The sequence below is a fragment of the Martes martes genome (assembly GCF_963455335.1).
Source record: "Martes martes genome assembly, chromosome: 10".
In the NCBI taxonomy this organism is placed as follows: Eukaryota; Metazoa; Chordata; class Mammalia; order Carnivora; family Mustelidae; genus Martes; species Martes martes.
This window is the reverse complement of record NC_137898.1, coordinates 108551031-108566603: the sequence shown is the minus strand read 5'-3', so window position 1 is coordinate 108566603 and position 15573 is coordinate 108551031. Positions and strand designations below refer to the sequence as shown.

Here is a 15573-nt window from a genome sequence, read left to right as displayed (position 1 = left end):
AATATAAATTCTAGCTATAGGTTCTTCACGTATACATTCTACTATAGAGCAAATCCTTCAGAATTCATCATCTTAAGATGGATGGAATCTTGGGATCATAGGAGAATAATTAGGTAAAGGAGAAGAATCAGAAAAGGAGATAGAGGTAGAGGGAAAGAATAGTCACAGAGAGACAAGTGGGAAGGAGGTTAGAACTTTCTCATTAGAATCTTAGACCATGAAACCCCTCCATCTGTATATGTATATAGCATACACAGTAAAAATACATATTATTATCACTCTAACATTATAGCCTTATCGTACTATGCTTTCGAGTTCATGTAAGTCTTATGTCAATAAGAAGTAGCATCTAGTATTAAAGTTTTACTGTCCTTATTTTTCTCCATTTTTAGGAATAAAACATGAATTTGGTATCACTAGTAATTAGCTGTCTTATGATGAAAGGGATATATTTATATGACTCTAAAGTATCAAAGTTTGTTTTTAATTGAGAATAGTAGAGTAACTTACAGTTATCCCTAGCATTGGTAGTGACATGTTGATAACTTCATTTGCTGTATCTGAATTTGTTACTGTTATAGTTTTAGACTGCAGAAAAAAAGAAATAAGAAATGTAGTTATAAATAAAGAGTATTAAATCAGGTGAATAAATAATTATTATGAAATGATTACCCAAAGGCAAATTTGATCTCAAGTGTTAACAGCGTAAAGTACATGACTTAAGTAGAACAACAAGCCCTTGATGATAATTTACTTTCATTCCATTATATCTTATGCCTTTTGATAAAACATCTATTTCTTTTAGTATAAAGAATCTGTAGCTCACAAAATATAAAACCTTCAGCAAGAAAGAAAAAGATTAACCACACATGAGAGAGAGTACATGGACCACCTCCCAAACTACCTCCCCCAAATCTAGTGAAGTCAGTGCTCTGTATCATCTCATAATTGTAAACTGTATTTCCGTAATGAGAGAGCACTGGATCACTTTCTCCTTGTTCCTGAGCACTGTTTTCCCAGTGTGGGTTTCATAGTCATTTCTTTGGATGGTAAGAAGCTGAGGGAAAATCAGAATAAAAACTGGCTACAAAAAGACATTTAAAGTTTAGAATTTTTAAAAACTACTATTTATGGAGCACTATGTCAAACACTGTGGCTACCAAGATTTTCAGTGTTGAAACCTGCAGATACCTGAATACCAGTGAATCTGGCAAACAGGGCTGAGAATTTTAGAACGCTTAATTCTGTTGCCAACTCTGTTATTGAATAGATCTCTGATAGCTCTGTGCTAAACTACATTTAGAAATTACTACTTAAAAACAGTTTGCAACAAACAAAAAAGGGATTAACAAGATTTGGGGGGTATCTATATAGAGTTCACTGAATTCTAAGACATTTAAATGTAAGACAATGCTACCCTATCAAAAAAGAAGGATTTACTATGCAGATAGGTTTTACATATTGTAATTACCAGATGAATCAGCAATTAGGGCTGTGTCCCTGACAGGACTTAAATGGTATAAATAAGTAGTATAGGCAAAAACAAAATGATATAAAAACAAAAATGTTATAAGAATAATGTTAAGTGAAATCCACTGACCATTCACCCCTTATCTTTCCATTATAGTATTTTTTTTCCTCTATGAGCCTATTATTTGACATGACAAATTGCCTCTTAAACTTGTTTGCTAATTGATTTCAAATTGTGCTCTTGAACTCCAAAGATTAGGCAAAAGTCTCTCAGAAGCCAACAGGCAGGGCTTAGAGCGCCCACCCCAGCATCTGTCTTCTACCAGACTGGCACAGATGTTTTATACGTTGGGCTTTAACTTGAGATATAATTTTATGAAAGGCATCTGCTTTTTTTTTTAAAAGTCTGAAAACCTATCCTTAAATTAAATTTTAAAGAAATTCTCTCATGAGTCTTTTGTAAAATGAAGAATCTTTCCTGTAATACCAATAGTCACCTAATGTATCTGGATTCTAAGACAGTGATTTTTCTTAATATTAGACACATACATTCAAAACTAATTATAGGTGTGTGTTTTTCCTTGCCTGCCTTCCTGGCAGACTAAACAAATGAATTTCTGCAGATAGTCTTCTTTGGCTAGTAAACAAATAAAGCAAACAGACAAAAATGAAAATGTGGCTTTTTTCCCCCATGTTAGCAGAATTCACTGACAGGCTGTGTATAACTAAAGGCCAAGGATAAAGAATGCTTTCCATACATACATACATTCCTATTTTGGGGGGAATCACTCTTTCTGGAAGCAGAGCTCCCTGAAAGGAGACTCTTGTCATGATGTAACTTCAGAGAGCTAAGGACAGTGTGTCCTATCATTGTTGAGGTAACCAGGGTACTAGTGATAAAAACAGAGTGTCCAACCTGACCACATCTCTTGTCTTCTCTTCCAAAGAGAATGGAACTCTGGGCCTTTCTGAAGCACACACTTTCCACACACTGAAAATGTTAAAAAAAATTCAAGGGATTTTCCATGAATATCCTAATTATAACCAATTGCCACAACAACTGAAATCAAAGCTGGCAGCAAAATAGAGGTGGGTTTTTATTTGTTTGTATTTTGCTACTTTGCTACAGTAGATCTTTGTAGTTTCACACCATAAAAATTTGAGTATTTCCTCCAAGCAGTGACATTTGGCACTCATGTCAGAACATTTGCATAACTTTTGCTTTTGGCCGAAACATAACTGTTTTGTACTACATCTTTTTTCAGTGTGACCCAGAGCTGTTGCGAAGTATGGCAATGTATAGTATCATAAAAACATCCATAAGTTTCCATTTTGTTCATCATTGATAACATCTTGGCATTTATTCTATATTTCCGGTCATCAAATTATACATAATAACTAAGGCTAAATAAGCTTAATTGTTATTTGACCAATATGATAAAAACTGTGAGGCAGAAACATACTGATCCCTTAAAAATGTCCTCTCTCCTAGCTCATCCATTTGTTAACCGAAGGGATTCAATTCCTAAAAATTCATAGAATGAAGACAGAATCATAGAATGAAGAACTATTTAAAACCACCTTCTACTTAAGAAGTGACAAGTTGGAAGAAATTGCTTCATACTAATAGGAACTATATCCTTGTGAAAATGGCTTTACTACAAGCCTCTGCAGCTGCTTTTGAAAGGCTCCTGAAAAACATTAATGCCAGAGGGAGGAAAGAGACATCTGACAAGCAATATTCTTTCCGAGGATTAGTATGAAATACTGTAGTTCATGTGAATTTCTCTTGTGTCATTTTCTCTAGGGTTTACTTTTTGCATATACAAAGACATACATAGACCCAGGAAAATGCATTTTCCCACAACGGTATTTCTAAATGCTTGCCTTCCATAGCACATCCTCTGTCTGTCTGTCTGTCTGCCTGTCTCTTTTCATCCATGGTGCTCTGCTTTATGCAGGGACTTGGAATTTAATTTACTGGCTTAGAAACACTTACATAGGCACAATTCCCAATGTCCTTGGCGAAGATTTTGAGGGGAATGCTCTTCGGGTAGTCCTTCTCTTTCTCTAGATTGATGTATCTAATCAAATGCAACAACAACCCAAAACAACACTGAGTCAGATGGATTTTGCTAATGGTTTATTTTAAAATCAATTTATTTTGCTAATATTTTCAATATACTTATATGCTACGTTTTAAAAGACAGATGGAAAGACTCAGCAAAATTGGATTAACTTATGGGTTGGAAGAGAATCAAATTCTCAGGACATCAGGTAAGGGCACAAAAACGAATGGGAGATCTATTCCCAGTGAGGTTTGAGAAGCACAGTTGGGTTTAGGCACCTCTGGGTGGCATTTTGTCTTCCAAGCTTCCCCCCTTCCCTGGACAGGCCTGGAAACTTACTGACAAGTACAGAAGCATATATATTTTATTACACCAAACCAAGATAGTGGCCTTTTACTTCTCATTTATCTCTCCGGTGGAGTGTAAGTCTTCCCTTAGGAAGGTAGCAAGGGGAGGAAGGAGGAAAGGGTTATGGAAATAAGAGAGAAACCTTGATTGACCATTTAGTCTGTATATTCAAAGGTGAGGAAAATAATTGATTTTTGAGGTGCTTGGCAGAAAACCTTCCATATATGGAAACCTAATACATGTTTCTGAGGAAACTGTTTGCTCCAAATGGTAGGTTGGAGACATGGAAATGGGAGAGATTACTATTTCTGTCTAACCATACCACAATGTTCTCCTTCCTAGAAAGTAAGGAATACATGTACCAAAGAGAACACTGTTTATAGTAAGTAGTAGCTGTGTACAGTTCAAACTATTTTATTTTGAGGACAGATGAATAATTTCTACTAAGGAAAAGAGGAATAGTTTGGGGCACATCTCTGCATAGAAGAATTTAATTCTTTTAACTACAGGTTGAAGATTAAGAATATGTTATACTGAAAAAAATACCTCTGAAGGAGAGAGAGCCATTTGTCCTTTTGTTCTGGAGAACTGCAATCAAAGAAAATAGGAGGAAAAAATTAAACACGTAACACACTTATGCTAATGTATCCGAGACTGTCAATCCAGACAAAATATTAGCAGCTGTTACTGAGGAAGCGACACACCAGGGCAGCTCCAGCCTAACTGTGCTCTGGAGAATCCGCAGGGAAAACCAAATCATGGAAAACCACACAATCAAGTACAGTCAAACCACACAGTCTAGTCAAACCTCCGAATGGATCCAAGACTGGGCCATTTTCTTACTTTATGGCTCTTTGATAAGTATAACTGTTATGGCGGAATGAGTATTTGATCTGGAATCTAACACCTGGCTTCAAAGACATACGCAAAGCTACCTGATCATGAGTGAATCACTTCATATCTCTAAGCTCGTTTCCACGTCTGTGAAACTGGGCTAATCGTGGCTTTAACTGCCATACAAACAGAAAATGTGCTCAATTTGAGATTAGAGATTAAAGAGAAATTTGGCATGTTGCTGGAAATATCTTGGCCCAGAAACCAGTTTTCCTGTCGGGAAAAGAAATATTTATACATATAGCAGGATTTTAATTTAGTGAATTAGTTCACAGAAAACATATTCTTAATTACTACAATCTTTTAAGATCAACTCATTTACAACTAAATCACTAGTAATAATTTTTCTGAAGTTATGGCTACATTTAATTCTTAAACTTGAAAATAATTCAGTGTTTATTTCTATATGGTCTTGTTACTCAGTTTTAAACCATATTTCTAATCTCAACAAAGCTGGAAACTCTTATTATTTTCTTGTTCCAGAAAAATACACTTAACAAGTATTTGTAATTTGTTTCTAAATCTGTTGCTTAGCAATTTTCTCCATACACAACTCCCAGGACTGGGCATCTGAAAGTACACTACATCTCTTTTACTGACCATCCAATTTTCACCCTCCACAGTTCCCTATAAACTTCTAATATATTCACCCTTCCCAAACAGAAGATTTTCTAGGTTTATTTGTGTCAAATCTTGGATTTATTTGGCAAAAAAACTGTGTTGAAAAATAGGTGAGTTTCCTTTGGACCTGTGAACTTTCTTCAAAGCAGCTGAAGAAATAGGCTCTTTAAAACACTTAATATTTTTAAAACTTTTTATTGACACGTAAGATACACAGAAAAGTTGTATAATGCTTAAGTGTACAGCTTGAGCATTTTTCACAAATTGAACACACCCACGTGACTAAAGCTCAGATTATGAAATAGAAAATCACCTCGGGAGGACTGCTTGTGCTCCTTTTCAGGCACTAATTCCCACTACCCTGACTTCCTTTTTTTTTTTTTTTTTTTTTTTTTTAAGATTTCATTTATTTATTTGACAGACAGAGATCACAAGTAGGCAGAGAGGCAGGAGGGGGGTGGAGAGCAGGCTCCCTGCTGAGCAGAGAGCCCGATGCGGGGCTTGATCCCAGGACCTTGGGATCATGACCTGAGTCGAAGGCAGAGACTTTAACCCACTGAGCCACCCAGGCGCACCCCTCCACTATCCTGACTTCTAACAGAACAGGATGGTTATGTTTTCTTTATCATAAATGTAACCAGACAGTATGTACTATCTCGTGTCCTGGCTTCTTTCATCCAACACTATGTTTATGAGACTTCCCCATATTACCGTATGTGGTTTTACACTGTTCATTCTCATTGCTGTATGATGTTCCATTGTTTGAATACACAGCATGCATTCCTTCAAAAATAAACAACTTATGAAGTGTGTCAGGTTAACCCATTGAGACTGATTTATGTAGTCTCTTGTGTTTTCCCCTTGACACAATTGGGAATTACTCACTGATTGTGGCAGTTATCAGTCTTAGATTTCAAAGCTATTAGTCCTTTACATTTTTGGTTTCTTTATAGATATTTTAGTGACTGGTTAGGAGAACCCGCTTCTTGAGCTGCTATCCTGATGACATTTTAAACTGATTACGACCTAGATTTTTCTTAATGTTGACTGATATATATCATTTCTGATGTTCTTCAACCCTTCCTAAAAAAACTTCTCTGGGTTTTTTTTTTTTTTTTTTTTTTTGGTAGCAAAGTTCTGGTGGAATAAATTCTTAGAGTTAAAAAAAATCTTTATTTAATTTTAATTATTGAAGGCTATCTTTGCTGGATATAGTAGTCTAGGTTCAAAGTTTTATAAATATGCCATTCCACTGTCTTCTGAAATTGCCATAGTTTCTGATGAAAAAGCCACGATGATGCAAATTATTGTTCTCCTATATGTAATGTGTTGTTTTTCTCTGGCTACTTTTAAGATTTTCTCTTATCTTTGGTTTATAGCAGTTTGTAACATGACTAGCTGAAATTTTCTTCATACTCTTATTTGGAGTTCACTGAGCTTACTAAATCTATATGTATATCTCACTAAGCTTGGGAGATTTTCAGACTATTATTTCTTCAAAAATTCTGTCCTATTCCCTCTCTCTCCTATTCTGGAGTTCTAGTTACATGTATATTGTATCTTTGGGTATTTTCTAACAAGTCTCTGATGCATTTTGAATTAAAGTTGTCTGTTTTGGGGTGCCTGGGTCACTTAATTAAGCATCTGACTCTTAATTTTGGCTCAGGTCTCAGGGTCATGAGATCAAGCCATACATTGGGCTGGTTGTGGGACCTGTTTAAGATTATCTCTCTCACTCCTCCTCTGCTTCTCTCTCTCCCAAATAAATAGAGAAGTACATAAATTTAAAAAAAGAAAAGTCTGTTTTCTCTATTCTTCTGATTGGATAATTTGTATTGATGTATCTTCAAATTCACTGACTCCTTCATCTTTCATTTCCATTCTGCAATTGAAGGGATATATATATAGAGAGAGAGAGAGAGAAAGAGAGAGAGGAGAGACAGAGTGAGATAAAATTTAAGATACTGCAGTTTTCAGTTCTAATATTTTCATTTGGCTTTTTTAAATATCTTCTATTTCTGTACTGAGATATCTTTCCATTCATTTCAGTTGGCTTTTCCTTTTACCTAGTGAGCACAATTAAAAAGTTTGTTTAAAGTTCTTTTCTGAGAGTTCCAACACAGATCACTTCAAGATTAGCCTCTATTGATTATCTTTTCTAGTTCTTTGTATGCGAAGAAATTTTAGATTGTATTCTGGATGTTGTGAATATTTTGTTTGTAGACTGAGTGCTGTTACATTTGCAGGGTCAATGTTTTTGCTTCAGTTCTTTTAGCATTAGCTTCAAATTGCTTTGAGTCTGCTCCATGTGTCTCCAGCAATCAGTCTCACACGTGGGTAGAATCTACATACAAAATCTGGGGTTTCCCTCCTCTGATACTCTCCTTTTCTGAGATCCCCCCCCTAACTTTCCTGTGGCTGTGGTTGACTCAGACCCTGTAGTCTGGTTGTTTGGCCAGAAAGACTGGCGGTTTCTATCAGTTTAGTTGCCCTGCACAATGATATGACTGTAGCCTGCCCTTGGGCCAATGCCTTAAACACAGGAAACTCACCCCTGCTGGTGCCTCCTTCCAAGTCTCAATTCCTCTTCAAAATCTGACAACTGTGTTCACTTTGTAGAACCTTTTTACATGGTTGTTGTTTGTATTTTGTTCAGAGTTCACACTTGTTATCTGTAGGGTGGTCAGTCTGTTAAGGCCTTATTCTGCCATACCAAAACTCTTCAGCACAACTTTGTTTTTTAAAATAATCTTTTAAATGTGAAGTACGTTGAGACTTTCAGGAATTTGCTAAGATAATACAGAGAGCCCTGGTATACCTTTCAGCTTTCTGAAGTAATCCTCTTACAATGGCACACTTGTCAAATTAAGAAGCCAATATTGGTACATTACTATTAATCACATTCTTGACTCTTCAGACTTTGCGTTTTTCCATTAATGTCCTTTTTCTATCCTAGATGCCAACCGAGGATAACACATTGCCTTGAGTTATCACGTCTCCTTAGCGATTGGTCTAGAACAGTTTCTAAGTCTTTTCATGTTTTCTTTTTCTGTTTTTTTTTTTTTTTTTTTTTTTTTTTTAGAAAGTTAAAGGGAAACTCCTTAATTAAAGATATCAGCCTCAGGTGGTTAAGTACTCCTGGTTTCGGCTCAGGTCATGATCTCAGGGTTGTGAGATCTAGCCCTGCATCAGGCTCCACACTCAGCAGGGGTTCTGCTTGAGGATTCTCCTTCCCTCCCCACACTACCCTTCCTGCCATTCTCCCACTAAAGAAAAAAAATAATAAAAGACATCATGTGGTTTTGCCCCTTACTAGATATTACTTCCTTTCACCTGTAACTCCAAGGAGATCAAGCAACAGAAGATGATACTATCTGGAGAAATCTGTCATGGAAAACAAGATATGCAGAGAATGATAAAAACATACAGTTCTTCCAAACAAGTTCTTAAAATCTTGTGGTAGGCCAATAATGCATAATAAAATTTAATGATATGCCTGTTTTTATTAGAAGATTTGGGGGTGCCTGGGTGGCTCAGGGGGTTAAGCCTCTACCTTCGGCTCAGGTCATGATCCCTGTTCTGGGATCGAGCCCCGCACTGGGCTCCCTGCTCAGGGGGGAGCGGGCTTCCCTCTCTCTGCCTGCCTCTCTGCCTACTTGTGACCTCTGTCTGTCAAATAAATAAACAAAATCCTTAAAAAACAAAAAAAAAGATTAATAGTTTGGAAAATTTTGGTTATTCAGAAAAATTTAGAAAAATTTGGTTATTTAGTTATTTAGAATGATGGCTGAGGTGTCTGGTGGTAGTGGGGAAGAAGGAACCGAAAGAAAAATGTGTGCATGTGAACTCCCAACTCCTTAAGTGTAAAACAAACACTGGACTTGAGCATGCACCTGTTCAAAATCACAAGTGTGAATTTTGATATGCTCATCCTGACCTGAGAAGTGCCAATTCAGCATGTTCGGGATAAGAGCACAAAGATTCTCTATTTATATAATCTCCAACCTTATCCCAGTCAAGGGGTGAGTCTTAGGAAATTAACTTTCACTTCCTGAGTCATAAATTTGCTTCCGAGGGTCACATCTCTATGCCAACCTGATGTTCAGTTCAGGCACCCCATTATTTCATGGCATTAACTTTATGTCTACAATTAAAAACTACTTCTTTAGGAAATTTGGGAGTTTAGGGGTACCTGGGTGGCTCAGTTGGTTAAGTGTCTGACTTTTGATTTTGGCTTGGGTCATGATATCAGGGTCATGGAATGGAGACCCACACTGGGTGGGGACAGGGGGCGGGTGTCTCCATGCTCAGCAGGGAGTCTGCTTGGGAGTCTCTTTCTCCCTCTCCCTCTGCTCCTCCCTCCTCTTGTTCTGGCTCTCAAATAAATAGATAACCTAAAAAAAAATTGGGGGTATAAAACAGTTATTTAAACTTAATTAGACTATTTTGTAAAATTTTTCAGTAAAAGTCTATTTCATTGGGTTGAAAAGACCAACTCAAAAGCTCACTAGGTAAAGCAGTATATGAAAACGAGGGAAGGGGAGGCTGGAAGAGCGGCAGCCCCAGAGCTCTGACCACACCATTCCTCTTCCACAGGCCCTACGTGCTTTAGCAGAGCCCCTTTAAAAATTACTGGTCAGACCAAGATAAACAACTCCAGTGTTCTCAGTATTTACCATTACTCTCCACATACTTTAATAAGAAGTTCTTGGGGGAGAAACAAGGCCTATTGGGGTATGTTGAAAGATGAGTTACTGATTTCAGAATGACTTAATCAGAATAAAATATTTTCCTTTAAAAAATCAGAACAAGATTTGATTAACCTTTTTCTTTCCAGCCTAGAAATCACCTCGTTGACTGTATTTAATACGTCAATGCAAGCACAGCTATGGTTCTTACCTGAAAGTGGCCACGAAGTTCACAGTGGGCCAGCCCAAGACAAAGGATTTCAGGGCATTGGTGTTGCCTTCTCCCACTTCATCCACACAACTTGCTGTCCACATGTCACTTAGTTTTATTTTATTTTTTATCTTAAAGTTGTTGTTATATCTAAAAAGATAAAAACCAGACAGGACTTCTTGTTATTTTGTTTCTTAAATTTTATGAGAGCTTCTATACTTGTGATAAAGGACAGTTTCCACTAATAATGGGCAAAGAATGTCTTATTCATTGTTTGTAACTTCAGTGCTTACTACAGGAAACTGTAGGTCAGTTGGTTACCTTTGGCCCAAAAAGGCCTTTGAAAATTTGGTGTATTAGTCCTCACGCTTGTGTCTATGGGCAGCAAATGGCCATACACTGCCTACTTCATTGTTCTATGTTGAGCATTGTATTTGGAATTTATAATTATAATAAATTTTAAATTTACTGCTGTTCTAAAAATTTCATTTATTATTTTTAACGTGCCTACTCCAAAAAAGTTTGAGTGGCTGAACAAAAGATTAAAGTACACATTGTTTATGAAAATATTTATAAAATTTTCACCTTAAAGAGAGATAGATGCACTTAAAAATATTTTCTGGAATTCATTAGAGGAATTTTCAATGTATTTCCCACTGAATGGTTATAACATTTTCTTGTCTTTACAAGCAAAGTTTACATTTCCTTTCTTAAGTCTTTGTTCATATCATTTTCTCTTATATTCTGACTAAATTTAAAAACTATAGCCAAAAAACAGACCCTAACCTAGACTGGGGAAAAAAAAAAAAGCAAAAAGTACTATACTTCAGTGAAGTTAACACACTTAATATTTATCTCCAAGGACCCAGAGGATGATCAACTTTAAGTTGGCAATGAAATTGCTTTTTGACAACTTCTACCTAATCTCCCTTAGAACCTGATATTAAAACCACCATTATCTCTTGACCTAAATTCACAGATTTAATGCTCACAATGGACCTGAGAGTGAGTGAGTTAGAAGGCACAGGGAAAGATAAAGAGAATGCTCAGGGAAACTTGCACACTCCCTACCATTCAGAACCATTTGTGGAAACAGAAAAAGTTAACATGAAATCAAAGATACTTCATATGGCAGTAGTCCTAAACTCCTTCATGGAATATTTAAAGCCAGAACACTTTAGAAGGATTTATAAAATGAAAAAAGATTGTGCAGGAACTACACAGGAAGGATAGTCTAGATTCAAAGCTTCATTTATACTTCCTGTAGGGCACATTTAATGTAAGTGTGATAGGAAAGAGCCTTGTGGCTCTAAAGATGTCTATGTTTCTTTCAATATTTTTCATCTTGTTGCTATGAATCTTTAGATTTTTCCAAATGAAACAGACTCAATTGAAGATAAAATTTTATTCTTTTGTATTTTTTTGTTAAAAAATCTTATTTTTTGAAAGTGACTATTTAGGTAATATAAAACAGAAACTACAAATCTTTTGGAAAGAAAGGTATGTTCCCATTTCTCTTTTTACACAGTTTGTGTTTCCTAATGCGGGTCTCTCCCTGTATCAGATACTTCAGATAACAGGTGGGAACTTCTCACATTTACTGTCCTGGAAAGAAGTCACTGCAATGATTCTTTCCCTAGATCAATGAAGCATCAAGATCATCCATCTCCTGATACAAGAAGTTAATCTCAAAGTGTAAACAATCACTTTGCTTCTATTGGCTCATATTTACTGAGAACCTCCCATGTGCCAGTCAGTCATTGTGGTAAACACTTTACAAACATTATTTAGTTTAATCCTCACTTTATAGATAAAGAAATGGAGCCATGGAGAGATGTAGCTAAGCAACTTGCCAAGAGTCAAACAGCTTAGCTAGCACAGCTAGACTCTAACGTGAACAGTGTTGAATTCTGAGCTTATTTCATGCTCTTAACTGCTGTGTGTCTGTAAAAAGCACTGGATATTGTCGGTCTTGTACAGCATCTGGATGGAAGCATCTTACCATGAAGTTCCCTTCAGTTTTTCTATTTTGAGCCTTATTTTTTTTAAGTTTTATTTATCTGAGTAATCTCTACCCAACATGGGACTCGAACTCCTGACCCTGGAGATCAAGAGTTGGATGCTCTTCTGACTGAGCCAGCCAGGTGCCCCCAGTCTTACTTTTCTCTCTCTGTACCTGTAAGGCTTTCTGATGAACCTGTTTACTATGCAGGTGGACAGGAATCTCACAAACACTTATGCCCACAAAGATAAATGGAGTAGCTTCAAAATACTTGAAACCAGTATTAAATAAAATTTTACATTTAGTCCTGGTATCATAGTGTGTTTCTTCATATTTTTCACACTCGACTTCTAATAGTATTAGACTATTCTAATAGAAATTTAAAAGTTTGAATCTAATGTGAACTGGCTGAAAAAAAAAAGACAAAATAACAACCCAAAAAGTAATTATTTATTTCCACAATGTAGTCCCTTACTACAAATTTGTTAAGATGAGGATCTATTTCCTTATTTTCCTATGTTCCCACCATTATACTAGAAGGAATCCCAGTGAACTGTTGAAATATACAGGATTCTAGGGAGATTTCCCTGCATTTGAAGACAGAGATGTTTTACTAAGTATGTTTGAAGTAGTGTATTCCGCAAGTGTTTGATGGTAATTCTACTAATAATGAATAGTCACTTCCTTTCAGTAAATTACAAATGGTTGCTCTGTAATTACTGATAGAATATTAACTTCTTTCTAAATACTTTAAAGTTTTTAAACATTATCTTGAAAGATGAAAAGCCATACTTCTATTGGAAAAATAGCCTTTTATTTAGCTTTCTAGTGAATATCAAAATTGGTCACAAAGTTCCCATTCAGTTGTAATACTTACTCTAATGAAGTATGTAAAAGAAGGACAATAAACTCAACAGAATTTTAGGTAAACACTGTCAACATTCAGCGCAAAGTGAGTAAGATACCTTAGCCAATAAAAGCCAAAAATTAAAAACCCTTTGTACTAGTTCACTCACTAAAATCCCCTTAGTTTCACTAAATAAATATGGGACAGCTGGTAATTTGTTATCCCACTTGAATTTACTTCTATGCCATCAACCTACAGACTGAAAGCAGTTTCTAAATGGAGCCTGAAGGTGAGCCAAAGAAATATTGAACTTAGTGCAGTGAATCTGTTCACCAAGTACATGATTAAGCTCTCACATCATTTCAACAAATTAATGATCAAGGGTACAACCCAATCCTCCATCAAAGGGTGAGAAGTGACAGGGAAGACATTACAGGGGACTAGTTCTCCTAAAACATGTTTAAAGCTTTGCCTGATTTTGAGTTTCATTCCATCATGGCTGGAAAAGAATACCTGGTAAGACTTCAATCTTACTAGTGTTGTTGAAACTTAAGATATCACCTCACACTGTCAGAAAGGCTGTTATTAAAAAAAGAACCCCCAAACAGAGCAAAAAAGCCAAAAAGACAACCAGTATTGGTAAGGACATGGAGGAATTGGAGCCCTTGCACACTGTTGGTGGGAATGTAAAATGGGGCCGCCACTAGGACAACAATATGGAGGTTTCTCAAAAAACTAAAAACAGAGGGGCGTCCGGGTGGCTCGGTCACTGAGCATCTGCCTTGGCTCGGGTCATGATCCCAGCATCCTGGATCAAGACCCGCATCGGGCTTCCTGCTTGGCAGAAGCAGGAAGCCTGCTTCTCTCTCTCCCACTCCCCATGCTTGTGTTCCCTCTCTTACTGTGTCTCTTTCTGCCAAATGAATAAATAAAATCTTTAAAAAAAATTAAGAACAGAAATATTATATGATCCAGAAATCCCACTTCTGGGTATTTATTAAAGAACTGAAATACTAAGGGCACCGGGGTGGCTCAGTGGGTTAAAGCCTCTGCCTTCGGCTCAGGTCATGATCTCAGGGTCCTGGGATTGAGCCCCGCATCGGGCTCTCTGCTCAGCGAGGAGCCTGCTTCCCCCTCTCTCTCTGCCTGCCTCTCTGCCTACTTATGATCTCTGTCTGTCAAATAAATAAATAAACACATCTTAAAAAAATGTTAAAAAAAGAACTGAAAAAGTGTTTCTTACTAGTTAAGAACTTTTACTCATCGCATAAGACTATACTGTTATAAAACAAAACAAAAACTTTCTGTGGAGGAATTTTCTGTGAAATCCATTGGAAAAGGGGTAACAGAGACAGCAGATTTTGAAATAAGATGGACCTATGTTCAAATGTGGGCTCAACTAATGACTACCTTTGGGATCTTAGTGAAGTAATTTAACTTCTCTGAGTATCAATTTCTTCTGTAACAAGAGAAAAACAATATCTGCCTGATAGAACAGCTATGCAGGTTAGTCTCTAGAAAAATACCTAACATACAATAAGATCCAAATAACTGTGAGATCTTTACCATTATTCACCCCACTCATACTAAATATACTGCTTTGCAAAATTAGAATTTAACTGTGGCCATGTCTTATTTATGGCAAGGTATAACTTAGGTGTGAGAGTGAAGATAGCAGAAAAAAAGTATTTACTATTCTCTAGTGACTAAAAATCCCTTTGATGGTACTGGATTTATTAAAATACTCTTATCTTCTACTGGGTTTGATAAACCGTGAGAGTGGGGGGATGGAGCAAGGAGAAACCACCATGTTCTAGGCAGAGTTAAATGCACAGGCATTTAGTACTGAGTGGAAAGTAAATTCTTTTGGTTACCTCTCAAGTATATTCCAAATATGTGTGTCTCCTTCACTGAACTGCCCCTTCCCCAGATAAAGCCCTCATTGTGTTTCATTGGGACTACTCTACCCTCCTGCCCAGTCTCCTTGCTTCTCTACTCTTGCCTACCCTCTAATCCATTACCTCTCAGAGCCAGAAACAAGATCTTAAAAATATGAATTGCATTCTAGTACTCCCCTAATTAAAATCCCTTTGAATAAAATCCCAACTCCTTAACATAGCCTTTGCTGTACTTGGCCACCAAGATGGCCCCCAGCGATCCCTGCTTCCTGATATTCGCACCCTTGCATAGTTGTCTTCCCTGCTGCACTAAGGCTGGTCCATGTGGCCAAGAGCATATGTCAGAAATGATGGTATGCCACCTCCAAAATTAGGTTACGAAGGGCTGTGGCTTCTTTCTGGGGTGTCCTCTCGCCTGCCTACACTCTATCTCACACTCTTGGATCTTCTACTTCGGAGGAAGCAATCCCATGTTATGAGCAGCCCTGGGAAGACACCCACATGGGGAGGAACCACAAGGTCTGG

General features: G+C 36.9%; 1 protein-coding gene across 1 annotated transcript in view; it reads right to left on the bottom strand.

The window, feature by feature from the left end:
• The window catches only part of ARHGAP20 (Rho GTPase activating protein 20), a 122193-nt gene that overhangs the window by 30883 nt on the left and 75737 nt on the right, over window positions 1–15573 (bottom strand). The window contains exons 4-7 of the mRNA XM_080816178.1: window positions 10302–10451; window positions 4434–4475; window positions 3470–3554; window positions 511–588 (exon numbers count right to left, since the gene is read on the bottom strand). Coding sequence (XP_080672304.1) covers window positions 511–588; window positions 3470–3554; window positions 4434–4475; window positions 10302–10451 — 355 coding nt within the window. The remainder of the gene's footprint in view (window positions 1–510; window positions 589–3469; window positions 3555–4433; window positions 4476–10301; window positions 10452–15573) is intronic.